The following is a 26,852-nucleotide window of genomic DNA, read 5'->3' on the forward strand; positions in this document are numbered from 1 at the left end:
ACTCAATACTTCGTATCGGGCGACGAGCAAATCTCCGATTGACACATCACCGAATGGACAAGAAATGTTATGATCTCATACCATATTTTACTAAAACCGTTAGAGCCGTGTGTAACTCATCTTGAAGTTATTAGAAGAGAGAAAATAGCATTTTAGATGTCGTACAGATCCACAGGCGTAAATAAGACCGGATGAAAAGTCTTAACCCCGCCAAAGACCGGCTGAAAGTCGACTACACGTTTAGTCTCGTAGGCTATATGAAGATGGATCATGGTAACTGCAGCATTCATCGGGTAAAATACTCACCGCCGATTTATAGTAAGTTTGAGTTAAAACCTAACGTCGATGAGATGGATGGTATCGCCGATGTCAATGGTGATCGAAAAGGGGGCATAAATAAGGGAGGCGAACATGTAGCTATCCAGAGAAGATTCATCAAGCTTTCAATAGGTATCAACTGAACTCAAAATAACTTGCAAAATAAATCTATCATGTCTCCATTCGGCTTCCACACCCCCTCCGAAGAGGTCGCCAAAGCCTTCGCAGATCGCATCAAAGGGCGCACATTCCTAATCACAGGAACCAGCGCCAAAGGCCTCGGCGGCCAAGCTGCCATAACCCTCTCCCGCGAATCTCCCTCCAACATCATTCTCGTGAGCCGTAGTAAGCCGCGCTGCGAGCCCGTCATCGCCGAGATAGCCGGCATAAACCCCAATGTTAAAGTGACCTTCGTAACCTGCTCGCTCGACGACTTCGACTCCGTGCGGACCGCCGCGGCGCAGATCAACAGCGATGATAACATCCCGAAAATCGACGCCGTGGTCAGCAATGCAGGCGTCATGGCCGTCAAAGACTACACGCTCGACAAGCAAGGCTACGAGATGACCCTCTCGTCGAACCACCTCGGCCACTTCCTGCTAACCAACCTCATCATGCCGAAGATCCTAGCCGCGGCCCCTGGCTCGCGCATCCTTAACGTCTCGAGCAAAGGCCATCGTATCTCCAGCTTCCGCTTCGAAGACTACAACTTCAGCGGGGGCGCCGTGTACGACGGCTGGAGCGCATACGGACAATCGAAAACGGCGAACATTCTGTTCTCCGTGGACCTCGCGCGGCGGCTAGCCGGGCGCGGTGTGCGGGCTTACTCCCTGCATCCGGGCGGTATTTGGGGCACAGGTCTAACGACGCACTTGGACGAGAGCTCGTGGCCTGAAATCGAGGTCGTCACGTTGAGGAACACCGGCCAGGTATTCGGCGGCGTGGATGATCCTAAGACGTTGACTGAAGGAACATCGTCTCTGCTGGCTGCGGCGCTGGATCCGGAGTTCGACGATAAGTCCGGGTCGTTTATCCAGGACTGCCAGATTGGTAGCCCGCTTGAGCACGCGACGAATCCAGAGAGTGCGCGTAAGCTGTGGGAGGTCAGCGAGAAGTTGGTTGGACAGAAGTTCGACCTATAAGAGTCCTCGTATGATGGAATGCTAAAAATAAAGTACACTTCTGAGAAGTGAGACAGCTTATTGTTAGTAAATAAAAATCTTTAAATCTTTTATGCTGTGCCGTATAACAACACTAAGATGATAGGTCTAAAAAAAGCCAATTGGCGTAAGTCCACCTAATCCCGTATTTTCTCGCCATATAGATGAATATTCGCGATGTACAGCAAAAGTCATGCCTCCCATATATGCCTAAACCTGTGACATTTAGATGGGAAAATATCATAAGGAGATAAACACATTTCACATTTTCAGCTCATAATATTGAGATCCTATTCACCAGAAGCCCGTACTTGTACTCATTTCTGAAAATCTCAAAATTGCATAGATCGCTCGTCTAATGTCATTTCGGTAGAGGCAAAGGAAATTTTTTGCGTGAGCCTGCCAGGTTTTGATATAGTACAAAGGCCAGCTCGCCAGAAACTGTGTCGTGGTTCTGGACTGGTAGGTAAAGTTGGGTTAACATCGTTGCTGATGTTCGGATTCCTCCGTTTCCATCGATCGTCTACTCCATTCCCAGTCGAAAGTCGCAGCTTTTCGGCGCCGCGCCATGTTCGGTGATCATAGAGCAGTTATATTAATATATTCAACCATCATCAAACATCACCAGTTTAGCTCGAGAATCGTCGAGTGATCTTCGCGATAACTAAGTAGTTTGTTAATATCATGCTGATTGTGAAAAGGAGTATCTTCCATACCGTGTAATGCGACAACGCTGAAGATGAAGACGAGCGAGAGAACCAGAACAACAACAGGATCGACCTTTAGGCCAGGGGATTCGTCGGTGTAGAGTCCTGAAATAGATTAGCATTGTATTATAACCGAATACGTATATCCCATTTCACATACTAAGCATTGTGCTGCTGCTACCACCCGCACCTGCAGCTCTGGTGCTGCTCGGTCGCGCATTTGCGATCTTCTCCTTCTGGTCGGCAGCGGCTCTTCGTCGGATGGCAGTTCGTGCGCCTCCTGGGGGTGCAGGGGATGAAGGTCGGCCGGTGCTGGCGCCAGTGGCAGCCGGCGAGTTGGCGGGGGAATCAGCTCGAGGGGAAGACTATAATCATCGTAGATGTCAGCGCAAATCCCAACGAAAGGCGAATGGGCTTTCAATAGCAATTCCATGTAGCGCAACAGTAGCCGAACAAGACTTATCATCTAGCCCCCTTTTAAGAGTTAGATTGCATCCAGATTTAATGACATACCATTGCGAAAATTAGGCGATAAACGAAGTATAGATGGAATAAGAACAACGAAACCTCCCACTCTGTTGTTGATCAAGATATGAAAGGTGAAAGTAGACGGAAGAATGGAAAGTCGCGTGTGAAGTATGGCGTGGTCAATAATCAAGAGCTGTCTCCAAATAAAATCCGGGGTTCAATTGAGGCCACGATTTTGGAAAGCTTGGACGTTTTCTGTGAGCAGGGATAGGATTTTACTTTCTCCGATATTCCGATCATTTTCATGTATCTAAGTACCTGTCAATGCAGGTGGATCCGAACTGGACCGAATTCAAGCCACAATTGCTTATCAGATTCTTGTCAGCCACTATCAGAAGCTTGAAGCCTCAAAATATGTGAGTGATCGATCATCAATCAAATCGGACAGGTCCGAAAAACACCCCACCCCCACCTTCATTCTCATCAGTCCCTCTTTCCTATTTCTCATCACATCACAGAAAGCAGCAGAATCGAAACCTTGAAGGTCTTGCATGTGGGGATGACATGACGCATCCTGCAATTGACGCGTCGCATCTCTTAACCTAGGACATACAAGGCTAGCCAATGAATTGAGCCATTTTCTATATCCTTCCACGGTTTGAGTCTGAGTTCAAGGTAAACTTCAATATTCCTTAAAAAAATAATAAGTCACATTCAATGAATCAGGAGATTCAAGAAGTCAATTTACATTTTTATGTTGGTCTTCCTCGGCCATTCAGGATTATCTAAGATTTTATGGTCTATCCCCTTATAAAGACCAACACCTTTGCTTATTTTCTCAGAAAGAAGCTTCTTAATCGCTTCGATCTCACCTATTCTACGCATCCCTCGGGAGCTACTCCTTCTGTATTATAGTCTCACTACCACCACTACCGCTAAGATGGATCACTTTGATTGGTCGACGCCTTTCCCGGAAGGTGTCATATCCTTCCTCGATACCGATTTATACAAATTGACGATGCAATGTGCCGTCTTCAAACACTATCCCGACGTACCTGTTTCGTATGCTTTCACCAACCGTACGCCCGAGAAAAAGCTATCGCGCAAAGCTTTCTCGTGGCTTTGCGAACAAATTAGCAGTAGGTGGTTCTGTCATGTATTTAGTTGTGCGCACTTGATTATTGATCATATTTATAGAGCTTGGCAATATCTCATTATCGGACGATGAGCTTCGATTCTTGCAATCGCATTGCAAGTATTTATCAACACCTTATCTAAACTTTTTGAAAGAGTTCAGACTCAAGCCCCGAGAGCAACTGATCCCGACTTTCTATCCTATAGGGGCAGACACCGGGGCCGAAGATGAATTGGGCGACATCCACATCGAGGTTCGCGGCAAGTGGGTAGATACTATCCTCTATGAGATCCCGCTTCTCGCCCTGACTTCCGAGGCTTACTTCAAATTCATGGACAAGGACTGGAACTACGATGGGCAAGAGGATAAGGCGTACGGAAAAGGAATGCGACTTCTTGAGGCAGGATGCATACTCTCCGAATTTGGAACCCGTAGACGAAGAGATTATCATACCCAGGCGTTAGTATTCAGGGGCTTAGTGAAGGCCAGCAAGGACGCGGAAAAGCGCGGACTTCCTGGTAAACTCTCAGGCACTAGCAACGTCCATCTAGCTATGCGATTCAACCTTCCACCTGTCGGAACCGTCGCTCATGAGTGGTTCATGGGTGTCGCAGCCATCACGAACGATTACTTAGGCGCGACTGAAGAGGCGCTACGTCGATGGATTGGTTGTTTTGGCGAAGGCGTATTAGGAATCGCATTAACAGACACGTTCGGTACACCGGAGTTTTTGAGATCGTTTAGTAAACCTGTCAGATACCTCCCTGATACACCGAACCTACCCCTCTCGGATGACGGCAGTCAACCAACAACGTCATCACAATCCTATGCGGACGTATTCAGTGGCGTGCGCCAAGATTCGGGCGACCCGGCCACCTTTGTTAAATTGATGCGCGAGTTCTATGATAAGAATGGGATTAAGGAGAAGAAGACCATTGTGTTTTCTGACTCGCTAGATATCGAGAAGTGTATCGAGTATAAGCGTATATCTGAGGAACAGGGCTTCCAACCGACCTTTGGTGTTGGCACCTACCTAACTAACGACTTCACCCAAATCACGACCGGGAAGAAATCGGTACCGCTAAATATCGTCATCAAACTGAGTTCCGCGGCAGGAAATCCCGCTATCAAAATAAGTGATAACATTGGAAAGAACACTGGCGATTCTGCCACGGTGGCAGAAGTGAAGAAGCTGCTGGGCTATATAGAGAAGGACTGGGCAGGCGGAGACGAAACTTCGAGATGGGGAAAGGCCGACGATGTTCAACCCTAAGCAGGTCACATGCTGGTAATGTGCGATGAACACTTTTGGACGAGTCATGAATTAGACTTCTAGATACTAGAATACTATCTAGACAATTTGGAGGATTTGCCACCCCCATGGGAATACCTGAGTCGCGTTCGCGTTCTAGTTGGCCACGAGATTTGGTGGATCCCCTAAAATACCTACCCTGATATTTACAATATTTACAATGTAGGTAGACCAGTCATTGGTCATGATTCAATCGACAGAGGATTCTTCCTATCACTCCGGAAGAGTGTAGGCGGCTTGCGCACATTTTCACCTTTTTCGTCGACGACCTGAATATTAATAAAACAACTACCTACCTGACGACTCCAACGTAACCCGTCAGATAATTCAAGTTGAATAACCATTCGCCGACGTTGGCAATTGTGAACTTTCCTTTTCTTCTCTCTTTTTCGGATTACCTTCTAGTCATAATGGTTCGGTTCGCATTCGTCCTCTCAGTGGTGTCCAGCCTGACATCTATCGTGCACGGCGCGTTTAGTTCGTCGTCAAAGAAAAATGTCGTGGTTTACTATGTGAGAACTAACTTTTCTCCTTTACCTTTCACATCCATTCACATTATTACATACGCTAACCTTCTTCCTTAAACAGGGTCAAGGTCCTAGTCAAGCCGGGCTAGCCACTTACTGCGCAGACTCCAGCATCGATATCATCGTACTCTCCTTCGTATACCTCTTCCCAGCTCAAGCCAACGGCTATCCGGGCGTCAATTTCGGTAACCAGTGCGGTGGCACCGTGTACGCGGGCCCTGGCTATAATGGTACCAACAATACAGTCAACAACCACCTATACCAGTGCCCTGCGATCCAGAAAGATCTATACACATGCCGGAAATCCTATCCATCTAAGAAGATCCTGCTCTCCCTCGGCGGCGCGACGACCCAATATCAGCTCACAGGCGCCACCGACGGTACTGCCTTTGCGAACCTTTTGTGGGGCTTATTCGGTCCGCGCACCACGGCCTGGGTCAACGCCGGCAAGCCACGCCCCTTCGACTACAACGGCGTCGGATTCGCCATCGACGGATTCGACCTAGACATCGAGCACCAGCCCACAGACAATTGGGCCGGATACACAGCTCTCGCAACACAATTGCGAACGAACTATGCAAGTGTCTCCGGAACATACTACCTGACCGCATCGCCGCAATGCATAGTACCAGACGCAAACCTGCAAGGCGTACTTCTGAAAGGCACCTTCGACATGCTCTTCATCCAGTACTACAACACGCCGCAATGCAGCGCAGCAGCCTGGGTCAGCGCGAACCCAAACTACAAATCCGGCGGATCGTTCAATACTAGTGGTTTCACCTTCGACCAATGGGTAACATGGCTCTCAAGCACGCCGAGCAAGAACGCGCGCCTCTTCATCGGACTCCCTGGCTCCAGCGGCGCCGCGAGCGCCGCGTCCCTCGTCACGCCGGCGCAGGCGCAGAATCTGATAAGCGCGTATTACTGCCGCAGCAACTTCGGCGGGATGAGCATCTGGGAAGCGACTTACGCTGCGGCCAATGTGGCTAACGGCCTTAACTTCTACCAGAACATGAAGAAGGATTTGAATACTTCGTCGACTGATACGAAGCTCTCTTGCGTGGTGAGTGTTCTTTCCCTCCATCCTCGTTCTAATTGAACTTTCCTTCTTTCTCCCTTCCCCACCCCCTATTGCCCCTTTTTACTTCATTGGCTTTTATCTACATTTTGGTTACGTAAGAGATGCCTAAGCAGTCTTGGCGGGAAATAACACGCTGACGTAAGCCCGAATTTATTTTTAGTAGGCCTCCGTGTCGAGCGGCTCCACTTCGGCTCCGAGTTCAACTTCATCCTCTTCATCCTCTTCAACGACCTCAAAGACGTCGACGTCTTCAACGTCTTCCTCCTCCTCCACATCTTCTACGTCTCCGACATCCTCCACGTCCTCGTTATCTTCCTCCTCGTCTACGTCTTCCACGTCTTCTACGTCCACATCCAGTACTTCGAGCTCAAGCTCGAGCTCGTCCCTACCCACATCATCTAACGGAGTCTGCGGAGCCGGACAGGGATTCACATGCGCGGCTGGTATGTGCTGCTCTCAATACGGGTATTGTGGAACGGGCGCCGCCTATTGCGGCACGGGATGTCAGCAGGGCTATGGAACGTGTAGCTAAGGAAATAGGCAATAGGCGGTTGTTATTCTACTAAAAGGGGAGATAGAAAAAAATATTCATATTAATTCGTCGATACTTGATGCGGGAACTAGATTTTCATGTTGTTTTTAATGGATGATTGTGATTAATGTGACCTAGTTAGCGTTTTTAAGAATAAGATATTGGGTATAGTGTTACGGACTGACCGTAATGTCTGTAATAGATCGCAAGTCGTCCGACTTGTGATTATCGTCTTTGGATGGTTTGGCTCAATCGGCAAGTATAAAACCATCGAACCTGAGGCTTAGTCCGATAGCACGACACATAGCCCTTGTCACGAGGCGGACCCAAAAGACTAGGAAACAACGGCGTTGTTTCGCGAGGAGCTCCTAACTACTCTCGCTATGGAAAACGCGGTATACATACAGGTGAAGCTCCTTGTATGTCCTGCTCCTAGGACTAGCGGCCGGCAGGACCCTCATGAGGACTCTATGGGCCGAATCCAGATCCCGTAGACCTCTAGCTACCAACGTGGAGGAAGACCGATGTCTGACAGTCCCTTTTCACATATGAAAACTAGCGAGCATATATACTCTTGTGTGCTAAGAAATCGTTACTAGGTAGATTCACCCTTCTATGGGTATACGGCGTCGGAAATTATATCCATTCATTAAAAAGTCCTGTTCAGCTAATAATATTTCTATTTAAAGATGCCTACTTAATTGCATGTGATTGATTAGGATTGGGGATACGTAAATATACATCGATATTTTATGCGTGTAAAACGTTACCAATATGTTGCTTGTTGATGGTAGACCTGATGATAGTAGCTACGTACGTAGTACTCATGTTAAATTATATGAGAGTGAGAGCTTTTGGGAGCAAGGTGAAAAAAAAGATGGTCTCATCCTGTATTATTTACTAAGATCAAGGGGGTTCATGCGCCTAATTAGCCAAGCCACGCAACCCAAGTCTTCATCGCCTTCTGCACCGAATACGGTTTGTTCAGTGCATCTAACTCAACTATGGGAAGGATCATTCGATGGTTGAATATAAGAGAATCTACCGCATTGACCACCCGAGTTTGAGTCGGGGTATCAGGAGAAAATCTTCCTGCTGAGAAATGGCACCAGTCGGGATCGAACTGGTGCCTAGATTCGAGTTTCGAGGCGCTCACCATTGAGCCAACTGACCCCTAAAGTGCCATTTCTCAGCTGTTAGACAACTAGGCAGATGTTAATACTTATATACCTATCTTTCGTTCGGCATAATTCAATCTCCATTTCCGTTTAATCATACCCGTAATAGTGTATGAATGTAGACAAAGTTATTTTTGTGTATCATACGCGACCATATTGATCCTTTACTCCTACTCCTAAATATCCAAATATGATATCTCTTTATCCTTCGATTTCCCTTTGAATTACGCGAGAAGCCATACATTCATTATTATCTATGCTTACCTTGTAGGTACCTAACAACCATGCACCTCTACCTAAGGCTTCCCACCGTCCATCGCAGGCCGAACCTCGATCATACCACATGAATAACCAATAGGTAGTACTATAATAGGCCAGACCTTGAGAACTGTTCTTCTGAGTTGCATTCACTAACATGCTGTTTTAGCTAGGATTTTTCATCTCTACTAGATTCTGTTACGTGGAGAGTATTATGTTATCACAAGCATGGATTGGAACCTATTCGCATTATAAATTGTTAAGAGAACCGTCTTATTAATGAGTCGTCCTGTGGAATGTGAGGTGACTATCTTACACTACTGTTTTCTTAATGAGGACGCAAAGGGAGCTCTGCAGAAACCTTTGTGGAGACGATAGCTTGGGCATCGTTCTGCGCATCTGACATCTTGATATCCTTGTGCTCTGCAGAAATCCCAGCCTGGCTACTGTCCTGAGCATCTGACATCTCGATATCCTTGTGCTCTGTTTCCTCCTGCTCATCATCCTTTTCGTAGTCCTCTTCGTCGTCCTCGTCGTCGTCCTCGTCGTAGTAGCCCTCTTCGTCGTAGTAGTCCCCTTCATCATAGTAGCCCTCTTCATCATCCTCATCGTCGTAACCATCGTCATAATCACCCTCATAATCGTCCTGATAATCATCCTCATCGTCAGGATCGTTATAACCCTCGGAAACCTCCATTTCTACATCCTGACCATCAGTATTAGCAACTCCAGCTTCAGTCTCTTGGCCTTCATTGTCCTTAAGCTCGCTTCGTTGCTGTCGAATTCTTCGCATCTCCTCAAGTCGCTCCTCGAATCTTTCTTGCGTTGCTTCGGCAGTGCCTTCATTATCGGAGTCTACTAGCCACTGAGGATAGTATAGTTGCCTTTCCTCCGAAAATGGACCGTAAGTCTCATGGAGGGAATGTGTCCACTCTTGCATCGCTTGGAGTAGGGGGCTGTCAGCCCAAGTCCGGTATCTTTCGGGGATCTCTTCGACAGGCATTCTGCTCTCCCCGTAGAACTGTACCTTGGACCTGAAGGCGTTTCGGGCGGAAAGAATTCTATTGGAAAAGTCTAGCAGGTCAGAGCCGCTTAGCTCACGAGCCCAGACGAGATGTGATCCGACCTCGCCCCAAAACTCATGCGGCTGTACCTTTTGACATCTTCCAACCAACTGGCGCGCAACAGAAAAGAGATTTGTTAGACACTCTGCTACGAACTTCTCATCCATCTTCTTTCCACTGCCTTTCATTCCTTTGGTAACACGGCGAGCTTGGTTGTTGGTCACGAAGGGCCTAGAACGAGTCGACACCCATTTGAAGCCCTCATCCGGAAGGAACTGGATGAGAAGGGGCGTTGAATGTTTGACCCTCGATCTAGAAATAAGCTCGTAAGTTACCAATCCAATCCATAAATGATTAATAATTAACACAATGGGATGGGGGTCGACAAACCTCGGCATGACTGGAGATTATCAAGAGGTTAAGATAATCTAAAGTCCAGTTCAAAGTGGCGGCTAGTACAAGTTTCCCATGAACTATAATCGGTCTTTTGTTAGTCTATTTGATAGTAAAATTTGTTTTGATGTGATAATAGTATTTTAGGTGAGGGAGGATTAGAGACTGATCAGGAAAATAGTAGTGTAACGCGTACTTGAAATACAGAGGACTGAATATGTACGAGTGGGGCGGGTTAGGAAGTCTAGTCGCGTTTACGACATATAATTTTGAAATGCTTTGAAAATAAACATGGAATATAGATATAGGAAAGAATAATATACCTAATTTGATTCCTATTGAGGAATAGTAGTCAGGAGACGGAATAAGATTCGAAAATGAAAAGATTTATGGTCGAGTTGAAAGGTTGAGGTGGCGGGGAGGATGGAGATAAAAGAAAAGATGTTGGTGTCAACTTGTGTAGATGAACAAGTTAGTAGATGTCCATTTATGAAGAAGGTTTGTAATTATTTTTATCAGTGGGAAGAAGGGGAGGAGGGGAGGAGGGGAGGAGGGGAGCAAGGCGGAGATCAAATTAGGGGGACAGTATCGAGATCGAGTGGCAGAATCACCTAGGCAGCCACCAAGATTTTCATATCCTAGGGAGCTGGATATCATCTCAACTAGCAGCTTTTAGTACTTACCTTAGTACATAGGTACCTTGTGCATACCTACTAGGTACTAGGTACTTGGGTTATATTTTATCTACCTATATACTCCTTTTGGCGGGTATCTAGTACTGAAATTATTCATTGACTTGTGTGCCTTGATATTTTCTTTTCCCCTTTAAAATAACAGCCTAGATTGGGTACATATTTAGTACCTGAGCACTACGTCCCGTATTCAAAGGGTATCCATATATGTACTATGTATAAACTACTACCTATACCTGAAAACTTAACATTCTAATCAACAAATATAATACTTGCTGAAAGATACGGTATATGAGGCTTGAATATCTTGTATTACTTGTCACTTCAACTGAATGAGTGATGGGGGTCGTCCTATCTATATACACATTCCTGCCAAGGAGCCATGTACTGTACCTAGAAAGGCAGTGCCCTTGACCTCCACATTCAACAATACTCATAATCTGCATATATTTTAACGCATTTGATGATTAGTTTTGTTATATTGAATATTATAAGGACTACGTGTACACCTCGCCTAAGATTCTGAAGCACTTCTAAAGAAGTCTACTCGGGATTTTCTCCCAGAACCACTCCTAATTAATTAGAGTAATGTGAAGGAAAAAGATGCAATAAATTCCTATATCTTGCTCTACTCTGTCACGAGGATCTCTCAACTACTCTCACTCAGGAGATCACGGTATACATTCAGACGAGGCTCTTTGTCTGTTTTGTTCCCAGGGCTAGCGACGTACAGTACCTCGTGGACTCAATGGACCTTACTTCAAGTATCCTACACTAGGTATTAATACACATACATCATTAAACTTAACCAATTTACTATAGGTTCACATGATTTCTAGACACGCAATCGTATGGGGCAATAAGCTATAGTAGCAAGTTCCTTTGTCAAGGCATAATAATAGCCGGATCTAATTTCCATGACGACCACATAGCCCATCACGAAGGATCTCTGCTACAAGACATCCGCAAAAATCATTCCGTTGCCTCCATAGTCAAGTATACATAGGCGTTCTGTTTAGAAACCGTAGAGTGTGACCTGCACGAAAGGGCAAAGTAACTTTTCCTCCCCAGTCCCTTACTTCAGAATATCGCCATCATTCTCCTCCCTTATCCTTGAATGCTGGTACGGCCAGCCATCTTCGCCTCCATATAGGCGCCGATAGGAGCCCATCCGACGCTGGGCTCGGTCAATCCGTCAGGACAGTAGACTTTTCTTGTTCGGGAGCGCACTCCGTAGCTGTGGATGACAGTTGCGATCCAGTCGTCGACAGCCGCGTTTGCGATGCTGTGGTCGCGGTTGCGGTATCTGGGTGGGATATCGCCGGTCTCGTTGGACTCTTGGTGGAATACCCGGACGCGGTGACGGAAGGTAACTCGAGCCGCCATAGTTCGGAGGGCGAAGTCGAAGAGGTCCTGGCCTTGAAGACCGTAGGACCAGGTTCGACGCGAGGCGACCTTGTGCCAGAACTTGTCTGGCTCCATGTCTCCGCACTGACCGGCCATCGCACGCGCGGTGATGAAGATGTCTGCGATGTACTGGGTGACGTCAGACTGGGTGAGAGGCTTTCCTACCCGAGTCATAGCTCCGCAGATGGCGACACATTGCTCGAACGTGGTGAAGGGGGTTTTGTGCATGGTGATCCATTGGAAGCCAGCGTCAGGAAGGTACTGGCTTAGAAACTGGGGAGGAGGCAATGCCGTCATCTAGGGTTGACCAGGTAGTTAGTGAATCATGACTCTAAGTATGTTGAAAGGTTCGGTATTGTCTAAGGGAAGATAAACATACCTTTGCTTTTCCGACGAGCGTTAACGACTAGAAAAGGTTTGGTAGAAGAATGATCCAGCGAGCGACCAAATCAGGACGTAAGAGGACGGCGAATCTGGAAGATTTTGATTTGAATGGTTGTAGATTCAGTGTCGCAATATCCTAGACTTACTGGTAGATGTGGTGGTCTAGCAGCTATATTTATCTTTGTGTTCTAAGTCTGAGGAGGGTGGTCAAGGTATTTGGTCTTGATGTGAGAGAAGAAGAATTCAGTAGGAGAAATGGAGGCAGATTAATGTAGAGATTCACTAGACCGTGCAGGGACAGTGATTATTTACAATGCAATCCATTTTAGTGTTCAAGGTCTTGCAAGTGCAAATAGATATATTTTGTCCGATTTGGTGGTCAAAGTTGTGGACAGTGCAGAACTGTCTCGCAAAAGAAGAAAGAACAAAGAAGTTTAGGTAATAATATTCTATGGAAAAACAACTAATCCAATCAACAGATGTCTCCTTTTATTCCATTGGTTAGTTTGGCAGATATTGTCGATGCGGTTCCCTGTTTAAGGTTGACAGTTTCGATGGCGGGTGACGAGATTCCCCAGGTTTAAGGCCACCATAAATCTCGGTTTGGCCACATGGCACAGTATTGTTTTTAGTACTAGGTGGATATGGGATCAAAGTAAATATTTAACTGATATGGATATATACCTGGTACGTACCTAATAGGTAAGTGTCCGTAGGTATATGCTTCCTTTTTAGGTACTTACCTGGTATTTATCCTTAATTATCTCCCTAATCTCCAGCACTAGATATGGTATATTGCGCGTATAATACTAGCGAGAAAAGGATCGCAGTCGTTAACAACCTTATAGATGAGAATATGACAATATCGTCATATTTATTACAATATTATTTACCTAGAATTAGTATCTAATATGTAGAGGAATGGCTAAGATGAATATAGGAATAAATTATTATATCAAAGTATCCTCTAGGTAAGCTAATCAGCCTTGACGATGTCCATGATTAACAAGGATCAAATAGACAGGTACGTTATATACTTAGGTATATAGGTACTCTGCGAGCGTAACTAACACGAGTATATCACCAAGGTACCTATCTACACGTTTCGTCAAATATAGTGGTGAGGTTAGAGATTTGTGTTGATATTGAGTGGCAACTGCGGAGTATTATCGTACGGAATTATACTTGGAAGTCATGGCAACTATCCATCCGACTTTAACAACAGTTCTTTCCATTCTGTACCCGAAAAATAACAACCTGTGACTTTCCCAGATACATGATACTATCCCGGTCCTGGAATACCTTCTTATCTACCTACTCATATCCTTCTTGCCTCTTCCTTTTATTTTCAATCCTAACCCATCCATCTCCATATCTCCCTATCCAGTACGCAGAGCCCACCTTCAACACCACTTCCTCTACCGTCACTACCCATAACACCAATCTTCGAGGAACTCCTACTTACAAATCTCTTCCATCCTAACCTCATCACGCGAGTAACAAAAATCCCAACGCCAGCTTTTTAAAAAGGTAAATATAATATTTCCTCTTCACTCCTTGATTATATTATCACGACACACGCAACAGAAGTATCAAACATTAGATCTTCTTCACCTCTTCCATCCACAAAGCATCCTATCCATAATTTTCGAAGTCGTATATCGGCTTGATCTATCCATTCTCGGTGATTACTTCTTTCATCACTGTAAATAAAACACCAAACGCGACCTTCTTACCCTAAACATCCCCCCAAACCACAGCAAGTGTTTTCTAGGAATCTCTTCCACCTTTCACCTCACAGAAACCTCGATACTTTCATCAAGCAACCTCATATTTCCTAAAATTTAATCCTACACCCTACTCAACCACCAACATCACAATAAATCCCCCATACAACTAGGCTCAAGTCCTGCTAACATTATCCTCGTGAAAAGAACTTAGTTGTCAGCAACCTCTTTACAAACGTTCGAACAAGCAAGATGTCTACCAAAGCAACTCCTACTGCCCCAAAGCCCAGCGAGGGCGGCCAGTCGACCAAGGCGTGGACCTCCGACGACAGCCTCAAGGTAATGCTGCTTATTATGCAGCACGAGAACCCGAACCTGGGTGTAAGTGGCTGGAAGGCAATCGGTGACAAGGCCCAGGTTTTGTTTGGGGGAAAGTACACAATGGTGGCGGTAAAGTAAGTTTTCCCTTGGACCGAATCCAATTATTCTTTAACATTATCCCCTTTATTACTATGACCTTTGGGGAAAATACATTTTCGCCCCTAATTACACGATTTTACCTATGCGAAACAGAGCTGTTCTAACAACGTCGTCGTTTACAGGCAACAGTTTCAGCGACTTCGTCGCAACTTCATGGAAGAGATCCCCGAGGGATGGAAGGAGAAGGCGGAAACCGGTGCCGATAAGGCTGGTGGCGATGCCGGAGAGGAAGGAGGCGAGGTTTCCGGAAAGGGAAAGAAACGTGCTGCTCCTGCCACCGACGATCCGACTGCCAACGCCTTGAAGGCCAAGAAGGCACGAGTTGCTAAGAAGGTCACTAAGGGACCTGCAAAGAATGCTAAGAATGATATCGCCGATGATTCGGAGGGTGAGCAGCGACAGATTGCCAAGAACATGGCTCCGCGCCGCGGTGCCAAGAAGTCCCAGCCTGTTGGCCGCGTCACCCACGACAACATGGCTGCTACTGAGACTCAGTCTGGTGACGATGTTGGCGTGGTCGATTCTCACGATAACGCTCACGCTTCCACCAGTGTGCAGCCTGTCGCTGCTGATCCTGTTGCCGATGATCCTGTCGCCATGGGTGGCTTTGTCGGCGATAACGATACCATCTACGCAGTCGGCAATGCTCAAGTCACTACCCCCTCCCCCTAAATTGCTCGTTGGCAACAATCCGGCTTGACTACATGGGAACAGAAGTCTGAATGAACTGCAATACCTAGCTGGGTTAACGCAAAGGTAAGTCCTATTTTACAGGAATAATACTTCATGGTATGCTCAGGCTGCTAACCTATGATACCTAGCACGCACAAAACCCCTGGCCTAATCGCCGACAGTTGGTACAGCTTCTGCACGACATTGTTCATTTGCTTGGAAAGGATGGAGCTTCTTTGTGGCTACACAGACGGCACAGAAGAACGGTTTTCACAGAACAACAACGACACAGGAATCTTTTGCTTTCTCTTGCATTCTCTCCGTAATTCCTCACCCCTTCTAGCTAGTTCTCGATTGTTCTTCAGATAATTGCTGCTGGTGATACTATCACCCAAGACACCAGGCCAGGCATTCGCCGCCCTATTTCCGCGTATTATTTTTACCCCGACAATGTGACTTGACGTGACATAAGGCGACTTTCCCTGAACTGGCTGTTCGCAAGGCGGCCTCACCAATCACCGCCTCGCTTCGGCTGTCTTCGTTTCCCTCCTTCCCTAACGGGCCTCTAGCTTCGCCACAATCCGCACTCGCGATAAAATTCCATTTTAGTCATGCCTCTTTCGTTGTGTGTGGAGGGGCGTGTCCTATCGAATCTCTGTGCTCCCCCATCACAGACGCCATCCCGTGGTTTGCTTTTCCCAACTACCTAACTAACTAACCTTCGCCTGAGCTGTCTGCGATCCGGCGTTTAGGTATGTATTATCTCTTTCCCCCCTCCTCCCCTAGCCCCGGCCAGAGTAAGCAGCGCCGGCGAAGGGAGACACAGGTTCTATCGGACAGGCACATGTGAAAGTGTCGCCACAAACGGGCTTCCCAAACTTGGACTGCGTTTGGTTCGAGCGGCAGCTAGCGTTAGCCGCTGCCGAGTCGGGGGATGGGTCCGGCTTTGTGTGAGGCTCATTGAGATCGATAGGACTAGCCAGGTAGGATTGTAGTCCTGTTGAAGCCGCCGCCGAGCTAGTGCGCTGGTATGCCGTAAGGCTTATAAACCGGAGCTTCCTAGCTCGTAGCCGTTTTCTGGAAGCATTGGAACAACTCTAATTCGACAAGGTGCAGATCTCCACCCCCTGCTCCTCGAGATGCCATGTAGTCATCAACCGATATCGCTTACTGTGACATCGGTCTCCGGTCACCCTTTTCACGTGCTCGATTCGCCTTAGATCCAGTATAGCTTGCTTCTAGCTGATTATGGGGAAACAGCTAGGACCAAGGGGTTCTTTTGTCTTTGTGCTTTCCGTGGGGGTTACTTGAGTCTTAGCTGGAGGTATACTAAAATATCTGATGTGTTAGTTCCCTCTGATTGGTTTAAGTTAACAACGTTCTTAGGAATCAAGCTAGCGATGCTTTTTCTTAGCTAAGGGGTAGATATCTTAGACCCATCCGGTAGCTATAGCATCCCCGGTTGCATTTTCGTATATGTAATTAAGAGGAGAATACCGTGCGGCATTTACATTTAGAGCGAAGCTTCGTAAAATCACAAGCTTCATTGACGGCAGATCTTCATCCGGTTACATAGCTAGCTGCTTCAAACAAGCGCTTTACGTAAGGAAATGTCAAAAGGACTAAGGAGGAGCCCACATTGGTAATTTTATATAACGATGTTTATGTAAAACTATCACACACGAATAATTCATGTCAAATTTCCGATTATACGTTATAGAATTGGAAAAATGGAAACCAGACGCGTCATTCACGATTGAAATACGCTCATAGCTTCTCTTGAGGATAAGCCCTATGCTAATATCGGACCGAATCTGTCATTCTGCTGGTTATAGCCTGGGGTTGATTCACTATAGATCTAGATGCCATCTATAGACCCATTTTTCTTAGCCCCTTATTCGACATTTCTTGTTACTCACTAGTAGATCTTAAACTTAACAATCATAAACTCACGAATTGACTATTACAGAAACCAATTCGCGAATCTACTGTAGTGGCGAAAGCAAGGGACATTTGTTCTCTCATCAAAAACGTAATATCTTAAGTCGACGTTGAACTTTCTGATTTTTTTCCCTCGCTAATTTGCTAATAGTAGTTCATAATCGGCTTATGCCGTTTGGCTAGGCTGCCTATCTCGCCAAGGTGTCATAGTGATATCTAGTTAACTCTACAGGTTCGTCGATGTGACCTGGGAGAGGTGCATCTTGGCTGCTTTTAGGCCACTTCTTGTCGAACTTTGCTTGTTTTTTGGCCGCCTTGCGTTCTTGTTTTTCTCTTTTCTTCTCCACTCTAGACTTGTGAGGAAACTCGCTGGCGGGTCCAACGAGTGTCCTGCCCGGATGCCAGATAGCGAGTATCAAAAGAGCTAGCATCATCGGGAAACAATCGAGGGAATAAGAATATTCCTCGTGCGACGGAACCGGATTTGAAGGCGTGATACCACCAGCGAATTCTGCAATGCGATACATATTTCGAATCTGGAATTTATCAGGAAAGAACGAGAATATCTTATCGGACTTACTTACCGTTATGAGGGCTAGAACGACATAGAGGGCTATCAGAAGTGGTTTCCAACCTGGTTTCTTCTCACCGGTTTCCGATACCACTTCAGGGGGGCTCGCCTGCGCGCGACGGTGGAATATAACCATGAGGACTAAGAATAGCATGATGAAGAATTGCTGTAAGCCCATTCCAGACAAGTATATGTCGAGACCAATCTTGATGATGTTCGGGCTTGCAGTCGGAGAGGCCATGGTACCGCCCACGCCTTGGACGAGAAAGGTAAGAACATCAGCCCAGACGAAATATTTGGCAATAGATGCAGGTTTGATCCCGCCGATCCTCTGATCTGGTAGGAAGAACCACGACAATCTGGCAAATGTCATGTATACGGATGCATTAATCCATAGGGGTGCAAGCAAGAATAGAATCTGCCATGCCGTCGCATACCCAACATTCTGCTGATTCCGAGCCCCCAAAGAGTGGAGGATGAAGGCTACCGTTTCCCATATGCCCCCCATAATCAAGACCCACATATATCTCTATGGTCATGTTAGCGGAGGTTCCAAAGAGGGCATATTTATCTCGAATAGTTTCTCCTAACCTTGCGGAAGATGATAGCCTCGACTATGTGGGCCCCGGTGAGGACGCCGAATAGCACGGCGACGGCGACGGCAGGGGCGAATTGTGGATCGAAATTGTAATAGGAGTTGCAGGCGTATGTCGGCACGTTTCCATTCGGTCCCGGGGTGGCTGTTATGCAGTCGCGCGGCCCGTCGTTGTCCCCCGCATCGTCGTCATCATCGCGTGTTACAAGCTGCACGACTGATGCTACCAACAGTTGATATACCATGGCTGGCTGGAGCTGGAGCTGGAGCTGGAGCTGGAGCGCACTGTGGGGTCTCTCCCCCCTAAGGGTATCTAATTTGCGACGCGAGGCGACGTCGAATGTCGGGTATGTCTTAGCGAGCGAGGAGCTAAAAATATTTCAGAGACAATGCAGTGTTGGACAGTGTCAGCGAACACGAGATGCAATCTTTGACGCTGTGTAGCCTGAAGGGCGACTCGGAGACCACAATAGCTCCTCGCCTCGTAGCCGGATCCGATAGAAGGATCGCGGAGATATGCACTGTAAGATGCGATTTGAGATTGTAAATATGATATGTATATTGTCTTATGTATAGTGCCCAGATGATCATCATGACCGGTTGGCAGTTGTCTAGATATATCTGACATTCATCCCCGTCTCAGACCATGCACGCTCACGCTGCCTTGGTAAACACCTGGCACAGGAGGCGAAGCTTAGCTTCTGGAGTCTCAGGAAATACTTCGGAAGATGAGCCTCAAGCTACTGTATTCAGGATCAAACTCCACGTGCGCCTTCATGGATATTTTGGTAGAAGAGACTACCTAGGATATAGATAGTCGATAAAATGAGCCCAGACATCGTGATGATTCTTGTAAGCTAGATCCTTGGCATTCGAAGCTTACAGTTACCCGACATCAGAGACAGCTATGGACAGGGCTCGTAGGGCTTGTAGGGCGCTGCGCCATTCCAGGCAGCTAGGGCTAGGTCGCCTTGCGGCTCAGACGGGTTCAGGTGCCGCAAAGCAAAATTACAGTGGCTGACGAATTTTACGGGCTGTGCTGAAGACACTCCCCTGCTTTAATTGCAGAAGGATCTCCCTTCTAGTGATCCTTCGTCCCTATTTTGGTTAGGATTAGTGGTACAGCAGGTATATATTAGGTAGTCGTTAAAGATTTTATAGGGGATTGGATAGACCTATTGGATACGTCAGGTTCTCTATTAAATTATTCGCAGTCTAGATTCTATCTAGACCGTCGGGCGAGTAGGAGTACGAATCCTAACTCCCCACGTCGACAGTCGAAGCTGATGTCCTGCGCCGTACTAGCAGTAATGTGAGTAGCACCATGACAGAAGTTCCTAAGTTCCTAAGTCGTGTTGGTGTTCATGATTAGAAAGAAAAGGTCAAAGTCGAGGTCAAGTAGATCTCCTCGTGATCATGAGCTCGCGAAATCGGGGATTATTACTGTTCTTCGGAACCACAATATGGTTGCAGTTGGCAGTAAATACGAAACATACATAGGTGTATGCTGTGTACTGGGTGTTGTGTGCTGCGTGCTGTGTAATGAAGATGGTATGGTACTAGGTATAGTATGGTAATGGAGTATGGAGAAGAGTAAAAAAAAAGAATAAAATGGCACACTGACAAAGTAACAAAGTGACAAGGTGATAAAGAGGGGTCCCCCCCTTACGATTTTGACCCCCTGTCCCCCTGCCCCTTCCCTATCTGCAGTAGCACAGAGCCTATCCCCTTCCAGGGGTTTTATGGGTTTAATGGGTTTAACTCTTTGTGGTGTGGACGTGGTGGTACAATGCCAAGACCTTTATCCCCCGCCTTGCCCCCAATCGAGTCCTAATTAAGTCTAACGGGGTCTGGGCGCCCAGCTTCAAGCTCTCTTCAATCTTTTACAACCCTCTTCAACGATCTTTCAACCTGCTATTCTCGCTTCCAAGGTTGTCATGCAAGGATTACCTGTCCCATTTGTCCACACCAATTCGTCAATTTCTCGTTACCTTCTCGTTACAGCTCACTTCGCATCCGTGTCCCGCACTCATGATAAAGTCACAGCATTGCATTGCTTGCTGCTGCTACTACTTCTGCTGCTACTACTTCTGCTACTACTGCTAATACTACTGCTGCTATTACTGATGCGGCTGGAGAGCTACCCAAGAACCACCTAAGGACCACCTAAGAACTACAAGTCTAACCCCATTTCCCAATCCAGTGGTTACCGGTTCAAAACCTTCCTCCGTGGCCTCTGAATCATCTTGCTTAGTCTGCCCCCGCTAGTTCGTTGATTTCTAAGACCCGAAAAAGGCTATCAGAGGTCTTTGTTTGTATGTTGTGTGTGTGTGTGTGTTGTGTGTATGTCTCTATGTGTGAGATTTGAGATTACATGATTGTTTTTGAGGGTGTTCGCGAGACACCTCGTGGTCGATCTGATTACATCAACTTCTCCATACAGAACATCGTCGCCGTCTTAACCCCCCATTATCCCCTATCTTTACCTAACGCTTCTCGGTTAGCTTCCTCGAAGAGAATCGGGGCCCCGAGATCCACCCACGCCGAGCATGGTCTCCAGATATCCGTCTCAAAGCTGCAAAGCCGCATCATCACTCGCTCTTGGCCCTTCAAAGAAATTTGAAGATCGCGATCCCTTCCGAAACTGGGAAGTGCCATCCTAAACCGCAAGATTACGTACTGTGATGTATGCGCTTTGGGAAATTGGAAAATCGGGAAATTGGGGAAATATCCTGAGACGGGTCAAAAGTCCGGCGACATAATTACGTCCGGAGCGCGAGTTTCGTCTTCTTCTCGAACATTAGGCGAGTATCTCCGGCTGATTCTAACTCGTCGTGGCCATGATGCCCTTTGACTCTTTCCCCAGATAGTCCCGCTACCATATCATCCGGTTTTCTCGGAGGGGACCCTGGATCTTCTCTATATACCGACCTTATTACAACCTGATACACCCCGATACGCCCTGATCAAACCCTGCTGCAGATCCGCTTAACGGCTAACATACCATCGTGTAGCTATGGCCACCATGGCCACCACCATCACTACTAATGCCGTTTCGTTATGTGACCAATGTCAGTACAGAATGAGCGAGCAAGAGCCGACCTTTCCAGACACCTGGAACCGGATCTCCTGTTTCTAATTAGAAGATTAATTGCCTTGACGCTTTGCCGAGAGGGCCTGCTATCTATTCCCAAGCTGTTGGGAATCGACTGTTAGCTACCTAGTAGTAGTAGGAAATTCTCTCTATTTAACACATCGCGGACATGGTTTGAGCAAGCCAGCCACATTTTCAGCGTTAGGAACCTAAGGAACCTGAGGAACCGTGTTTCGGACTGCGGAAATCTAATTGGTCGATGTGCCTTACTCTGCAGATCTTATTGCCAGAGGCATAAGATAATTTGTCTCACAGGTAGCCGGAAGCCTAGAATGCACAGCTATCTGGGGGAACGGGCCATGCGCGAACGAACCTGCTGCGAGCGCAACCGGTGAACGTTCATCAATTTTTCTTCCCTCATCTACTCTTCTCGTTCCTCACCCTGTCGACCCCAACCCAGCCAGCCAGCCAGAAAGCCAGACAGTTAGCACTGATGATACTGGGATGGTTTTAGTGTGCATCTGCATAAGTGCTACTACTCGATTTGTGCTCAATCCGAAGCTGAACTTTTGTTGGATCCAATGACTAGATTCGGCTGCAACCGAGTCGATCATCTCGTTGCAACTTAGCGCCCGTTTCTTTTCAATCTAAGTTATAACTACCGGCGTGCATTTACGGTAGCTACAAAACGTCACTTTCGACCCGTGCCGAGAGTTCGATTTAAGAATTATGCTGCTATTCTATATGGCCGTGGAAGGCAACTGAGAACGGCGTCGCATTTGGTCGCTGGCAATTCTCCTCATTATCTCGAGCTGTTATGGGCCTTGGGTCGTTTCGAACCTCTTCGATAACGTCAGTGGCTTCCCAGAAAACAATTAGGGGAATTAGGGGACTACATTACCGTCGCAACGGTGGCGTCTCGCCTTGGGAACGTGGGCAAGGGCGTCGATATTTTCGTCCAACATCCTCCTACGGTTTAGAGTCCTTACGCTGCATTATACCTACATATCTACATCTCCACACATACATATCTGCCTACCTGGTAGATACGTCGATACGTCGATACCTACGTACCTGGGTACATACCCAGGTCGCTGGCAGTAGTTGCACAACGGAGGATTTTAGCTCTTACAGGCATGATAGGGGTGCATGAAGCTTCGTCCAATGAGATTGGCAGGCTGATCGACACCCCGGTCCGGCCCCGATACTGTCTCCGTGGTGCCCGCGTTGCCTTTGGTGCCCGTAACCCATCCGTCCTAGACTTGAAGAGGAAGGAATGATTACCAGGTGCCATATGACGTGCAGAAAGTCTTGTCTCAAATCGATTTGATTTCTTTCGTTTGACAAGAGCCTAGCAACGCCACGCCCGCTGTTGGGTGTGGGCGCTTTTCCTCAGTGTGTTATCAGCCCGGGGGCGATCTGCTATCAGAATGTCTCGTGTCGATTAATCAGGAACAGTAACACGGGATGCCTATACAAGGCAGGTAACCAAATAACCCGATGATATGATAATGCTATAACCATCGTGGCTAGGGTCGATCCACATATGGCGCCAGATTCGCAAAAACTTGCGGCAATCCTGCTATTGTGACAATGTTACCATTTTTACCATTAGGAAGCTCCTTCGACCTATAACGACGGTAGGATACGAGTCAGGTGTCGAGTATATCGACCAGAAGACCTAGAACCAATGAGTTTTTACCTGGGAAACGTCGGCTACAGGACACAGAGCGTACACGGAGCAGACACAGACGCAGACATACACGAGGACACACGAAGACACAGCGCAGGTTATCGAGTTTCCGTAACGGGGTTTTCGTGGCGGCGATGGTAGGATCGACGCCAAGGAAAGGCCATCTTGCTGTGCCGCTGATCCAAAGAACCGTTGACCTCGTCACTAAAGATGCAAGCAGATTTCTAAAGCGCACACCACTGACTGGCCTATCTGCTGGGGTGTGTACAATCCCACTCCCCTTGCTCCCTTACGTATTTTATTTTACTCTCTCTCTCTCTACTAAAACTCTTGAGGCGGAGCAAGCCACAATGTCTGATATGTGGTCGTATGTACCTTCCTACCCCTGCGTATGATTGAGCGCACGGAGGGCTGCCCTAATACATCACTTACATCTGCAGGACATCTACATAGCACCCGAGCTAATCTTTTTTTTGTTCTTCCAAGCTTGCCTAGTACCTCATTAGTCAAGGGCTGGAAAGGGTCCTCTTGGCGAGTCACATCTCCCGTGGTCTAGCCTGTAAATCGTACAGGGGCTCCATCACGTCCGGAGCGAGCTTCTCTGGGGTTTCTCGATAACTGTGTGCGTTTTCGACCAACCCTATCGAGCCGCGTAACAGAGAAGAATAGGCTGGCCACCTACTACCTTACTTATTGCTTTGCATTCCCAACACAAATCATCCCTGACCCGTGTGGGTTGATCAGCGACTAGGATACCCGGGCATTTCGTCATGTTTCTAAGTCTTAGTGCTGGCCCGTGAGCTGAACCCTCCACGAGAGATCGGATACATTTACTGGGGGGGAGGCGTCTCTCTCATCTCGTTACCGGGTTTCGGAGACTTCGAGCAATCTTCTCTAACGCTATTTATTCCCCGTTGCTGCTAGCCTTCTCAGACAAATTAGGACATAAGGAATCCCTCAGCACTACTGTCTGATCCTACTGGATCAGTGCTGCTGTCAATTACCCACAAGTGTTCACTTCCACGTTTAGGAACACGATGCTCTGAGCTTTTACTCTCTTCAAGGAAACACAAAGACGACTGCGGCCTGTGTTACATTTAATCTCGCCTTCGTTTCTAAAACATCAACTCATTGTTTTCTCCCATTGCTGCTACCACCACCACTGCTAGCACCAATTCAACATCTACAACCTCTCGCCATGTCAGGGACGGCTTCTCCGCGTAGCGGTCGACCGCTAACGACTTCGTATGTGGACTTGATGAAGCCTGATGAGGATTGGAGGAATCTGCCTGATGCAGCGGAGAGGAGGAAAATTCAGAACCGCCTCGCTCAGCGGGCATACCGTGAGTTATTCAAGCAATTGCAAGCCTTTCTACCTACCTAGAGCTAACAGCTTCAAGGACGAAATATGAGGGATCGAACTAAAGAGGTGGAGAGGCTAAAGAAGCAACTGCAACAGCTCCAGCAATCTATGAGTACAGACCCCTCGACTACGCCACCGCCTGAGCACGAGCTCCCTTCCGGTGGTAGGAGTCCATCTAGCATGGGAGACGCCCACGCCCAAAACGCCGATATGTCGGCAACTACGCCAAACGGAACGCGGCGGATGAGCGAGTACTTGCAGACCTGGCCTCACGCTTCAGGCTCGGAACAGCTGAGCGGGCTCGGACTTACGACGGATGGAGAGAACCCTCTTGGATTTGATACAGCCTCCTATTTTCACCAGGTCCATGGTTCGAATGATGTCGTCCCGGATCTACCTTCTACGGGTCGACGAGCCCGTGCCGTCACAGCTAACGTTTCCTCCACACCCGTACAGCACCCGCATCACCTACGGAGTCACAGCATACCCCCGATTTACACATCTACCTGCCCCAGTCCCATGCCGTGGGGACAAGGAGCTGCAGCAGAAGGCCACGACGGACTTCGAGTATCTACAAGGTAAGCTAAACCCTGGTGTTGTAACTCGGAACACATGAATTTTTCAACGTAGCTCTTTCATTGTAATTTTCGTGCCCGTATTTTAGCTAACCCTAGTCAATTGCTAGTTTTAGCGTATATAATAACCCGGAGGAGATATCCATGTACCACCCAGAGTCAACATATCAGCTAGATGATGGAGTCACGCACAGCACCAATGCGTATGCAACTTCACCTGATTCAGATCTCAACAGCCAGGCGGGCTGGTCGCCACTTGACCGGAAATCGGCCGGTGGCGGACGGCCGAGCAGTTCGTCACTAACATCGGCGTTCCTGACCTCGGCAAATAGCGTGGTGGACGGTATGGCGGACATGCACGGGTCTTCGTTTCCTGAGACAACAGCACCATTGCTACACTTCGCAGTCGCAGGTGGGCACATCGACACGTTGAGGCTACTTCTCCAACGCTACGACGTTAACGTGAATAGCCGCGATAATGCCGGGTACACTGCATTACAACGCGCTGTCATGTCCGGACGCACGGATATGGCAGCCTTGCTTCTCGAACGCGGGGCCATCGTCGATGGCGACGATAGCTGGACCGCCGAGCTTACGGGCCACCACGCCAAGATGGAGACCCAATGACCAACGCCGATGGAACCCCCACCCATTTCTTGTTTTCTTAATCAACCTATCCTAAATACATCGACGACCGAACGGAGTGTACGTTAACGAGCCTTTTATTTTTTATCAACTCAATCGGGTCTCGAGTTTCTCCGTCTACTGTTATTCTGTATCTACCTAATGTTGGAGTCTAGGACGGGGTCTATCATGCCATATCATGTTCTATTTTGTTATGTTATGTGTGTGCGTTGTTCTTTTTCTCTCAGGTCTAACCTGTATTGAAGATGATGGGTGTAGCGCATGGATTGATTGTACAGCAACAAGCTTCGGCGCTCTTCTTGGCTTGCATCTGCGCCAATGCGGGCTGCTCCGTCAATATTGGGTCTTTTTTCACATTTCTTTAATGGCTTGGCCGGGGTGGGTATAGATATACCACCGCCTGCAAGGTTAAACAAGGTTACCTTGGAGGGAGTGAGGGGGGAGCATAGGATTTTGGGATTTGGGGGGGTTAATGGGAATGGCGTCTTTTGGCTGGTGGGTTCTTCTTTTTACACAACCCTCTATACCCGAGGCATGGGATTCATGGATCATACACGCGTTACACAAAACAGTTCTTCACGTCGTCGAAGAAAATACCTCCGAGGGCCACAGGGCCCTAATACTATAACCCCATAGAAAGATATCATGTTTTCTTATTTTACGAAATTTAAACACATGATAAATGTTACTTAGGGGCCACATCGAAAAATACCTATTACTTATTATACCTATACTTATACTTATACCTGTACTTATACCTACGGTTATTCAAGTGAAAAAAAGATAGAACATGTGAATTGGCTGCTATTAATTGCTACTAATGTGAGATCCAGGGTCAGATATATCCCGGCAAGTAGAACAGGGCTACCCCCCTACACTA

General features: G+C 47.3%; 9 protein-coding genes across 9 annotated transcripts; 5 read left to right on the forward strand and 4 right to left on the reverse strand.

The window, feature by feature from the left end:
• The first annotated feature begins 424 nt into the window (after positions 1 to 424).
• On the forward strand, positions 425 to 1,912 carry GGS22DRAFT_59803 (retinol dehydrogenase 13). Its single transcript, XM_047967505.1, has one exon. It carries the CDS (start codon positions 492 to 494, stop codon positions 1,458 to 1,460), a length of 969 nt encoding a protein of 322 aa, XP_047815424.1. The 5' UTR covers positions 425 to 491; the 3' UTR covers positions 1,461 to 1,912.
• GGS22DRAFT_59799 (Sec61beta family-domain-containing protein) lies at positions 1,784 to 2,865 on the reverse strand. Its single transcript, XM_047967504.1, has 4 exons — positions 2,699 to 2,865; positions 2,346 to 2,550; positions 2,195 to 2,290; positions 1,784 to 2,142 (listed from the first exon to the last, which is right to left on the reverse strand). Exons 1-4 carry the CDS (start codon positions 2,699 to 2,701, stop codon positions 2,108 to 2,110), a joined length of 339 nt encoding a protein of 112 aa, XP_047815425.1. The 5' UTR covers positions 2,702 to 2,865; the 3' UTR covers positions 1,784 to 2,107.
• Positions 2,866 to 3,426: 561 nt separating this feature from the next.
• On the forward strand, positions 3,427 to 5,286 carry GGS22DRAFT_59816 (nicotinate phosphoribosyltransferase). Its single transcript, XM_047967507.1, has 2 exons — positions 3,427 to 3,792; positions 3,851 to 5,286. The coding sequence occupies exons 1-2, from the start codon at positions 3,594 to 3,596 to the stop codon at positions 5,059 to 5,061; spliced, it is 1,410 nt and encodes a 469-aa protein (XP_047815426.1). The 5' UTR covers positions 3,427 to 3,593; the 3' UTR covers positions 5,062 to 5,286.
• GGS22DRAFT_59813 (carbohydrate-binding module family 18 protein) lies at positions 5,287 to 7,310 on the forward strand. Its single transcript, XM_047967506.1, has 3 exons — positions 5,287 to 5,612; positions 5,689 to 6,690; positions 6,872 to 7,310. The coding sequence occupies exons 1-3, from the start codon at positions 5,511 to 5,513 to the stop codon at positions 7,238 to 7,240; spliced, it is 1,473 nt and encodes a 490-aa protein (XP_047815427.1). The 5' UTR covers positions 5,287 to 5,510; the 3' UTR covers positions 7,241 to 7,310.
• Positions 7,311 to 9,004: 1,694 nt separating this feature from the next.
• GGS22DRAFT_192230 (uncharacterized protein) lies at positions 9,005 to 9,907 on the reverse strand (the record flags this gene model as incomplete). The annotated part of the gene is made up of 1 exon (XM_047965230.1): positions 9,005 to 9,907. One exon carries the CDS (start codon positions 9,905 to 9,907, stop codon positions 9,005 to 9,007), a length of 903 nt encoding a protein of 300 aa, XP_047815428.1.
• A 2,025-nt stretch (positions 9,908 to 11,932) lies between these two features.
• GGS22DRAFT_192231 (uncharacterized protein) lies at positions 11,933 to 12,529 on the reverse strand (the record flags this gene model as incomplete). The annotated part of the gene is made up of 1 exon (XM_047965231.1): positions 11,933 to 12,529. The coding sequence occupies one exon, from the start codon at positions 12,527 to 12,529 to the stop codon at positions 11,933 to 11,935; it is 597 nt and encodes a 198-aa protein (XP_047815429.1).
• A 2,066-nt stretch (positions 12,530 to 14,595) lies between these two features.
• Positions 14,596 to 15,495, forward strand: GGS22DRAFT_192232 (uncharacterized protein; the record flags this gene model as incomplete). Its single annotated transcript, XM_047965232.1, has 2 exons — positions 14,596 to 14,798; positions 14,946 to 15,495. The coding sequence occupies 2 exons, from the start codon at positions 14,596 to 14,598 to the stop codon at positions 15,493 to 15,495; spliced, it is 753 nt and encodes a 250-aa protein (XP_047815430.1).
• Positions 15,496 to 17,509: 2,014 nt separating this feature from the next.
• Positions 17,510 to 19,162, reverse strand: GGS22DRAFT_196503 (RTA1 like protein-domain-containing protein). The gene is made up of 3 exons (XM_047965838.1): positions 18,599 to 19,162; positions 18,021 to 18,536; positions 17,510 to 17,972 (listed from the first exon to the last, which is right to left on the reverse strand). The coding sequence occupies exons 1-3, from the start codon at positions 18,845 to 18,847 to the stop codon at positions 17,625 to 17,627; spliced, it is 1,113 nt and encodes a 370-aa protein (XP_047815431.1). The 5' UTR covers positions 18,848 to 19,162; the 3' UTR covers positions 17,510 to 17,624.
• A 5,053-nt stretch (positions 19,163 to 24,215) lies between these two features.
• Positions 24,216 to 26,122, forward strand: GGS22DRAFT_59838 (uncharacterized protein). The gene is made up of 3 exons (XM_047967508.1): positions 24,216 to 24,732; positions 24,790 to 25,330; positions 25,438 to 26,122. Exons 1-3 carry the CDS (start codon positions 24,588 to 24,590, stop codon positions 25,952 to 25,954), a joined length of 1,203 nt encoding a protein of 400 aa, XP_047815432.1. The 5' UTR covers positions 24,216 to 24,587; the 3' UTR covers positions 25,955 to 26,122.
• The last annotated feature ends 730 nt before the right edge of the window (positions 26,123 to 26,852 follow it).

Source organism: Annulohypoxylon maeteangense (assembly GCF_022496945.1).
Source record: "Annulohypoxylon maeteangense strain CBS 123835 unplaced genomic scaffold GGS22scaffold_19, whole genome shotgun sequence".
NCBI lineage: Eukaryota > Fungi > Ascomycota > Sordariomycetes > Xylariales > Hypoxylaceae > Annulohypoxylon > Annulohypoxylon maeteangense.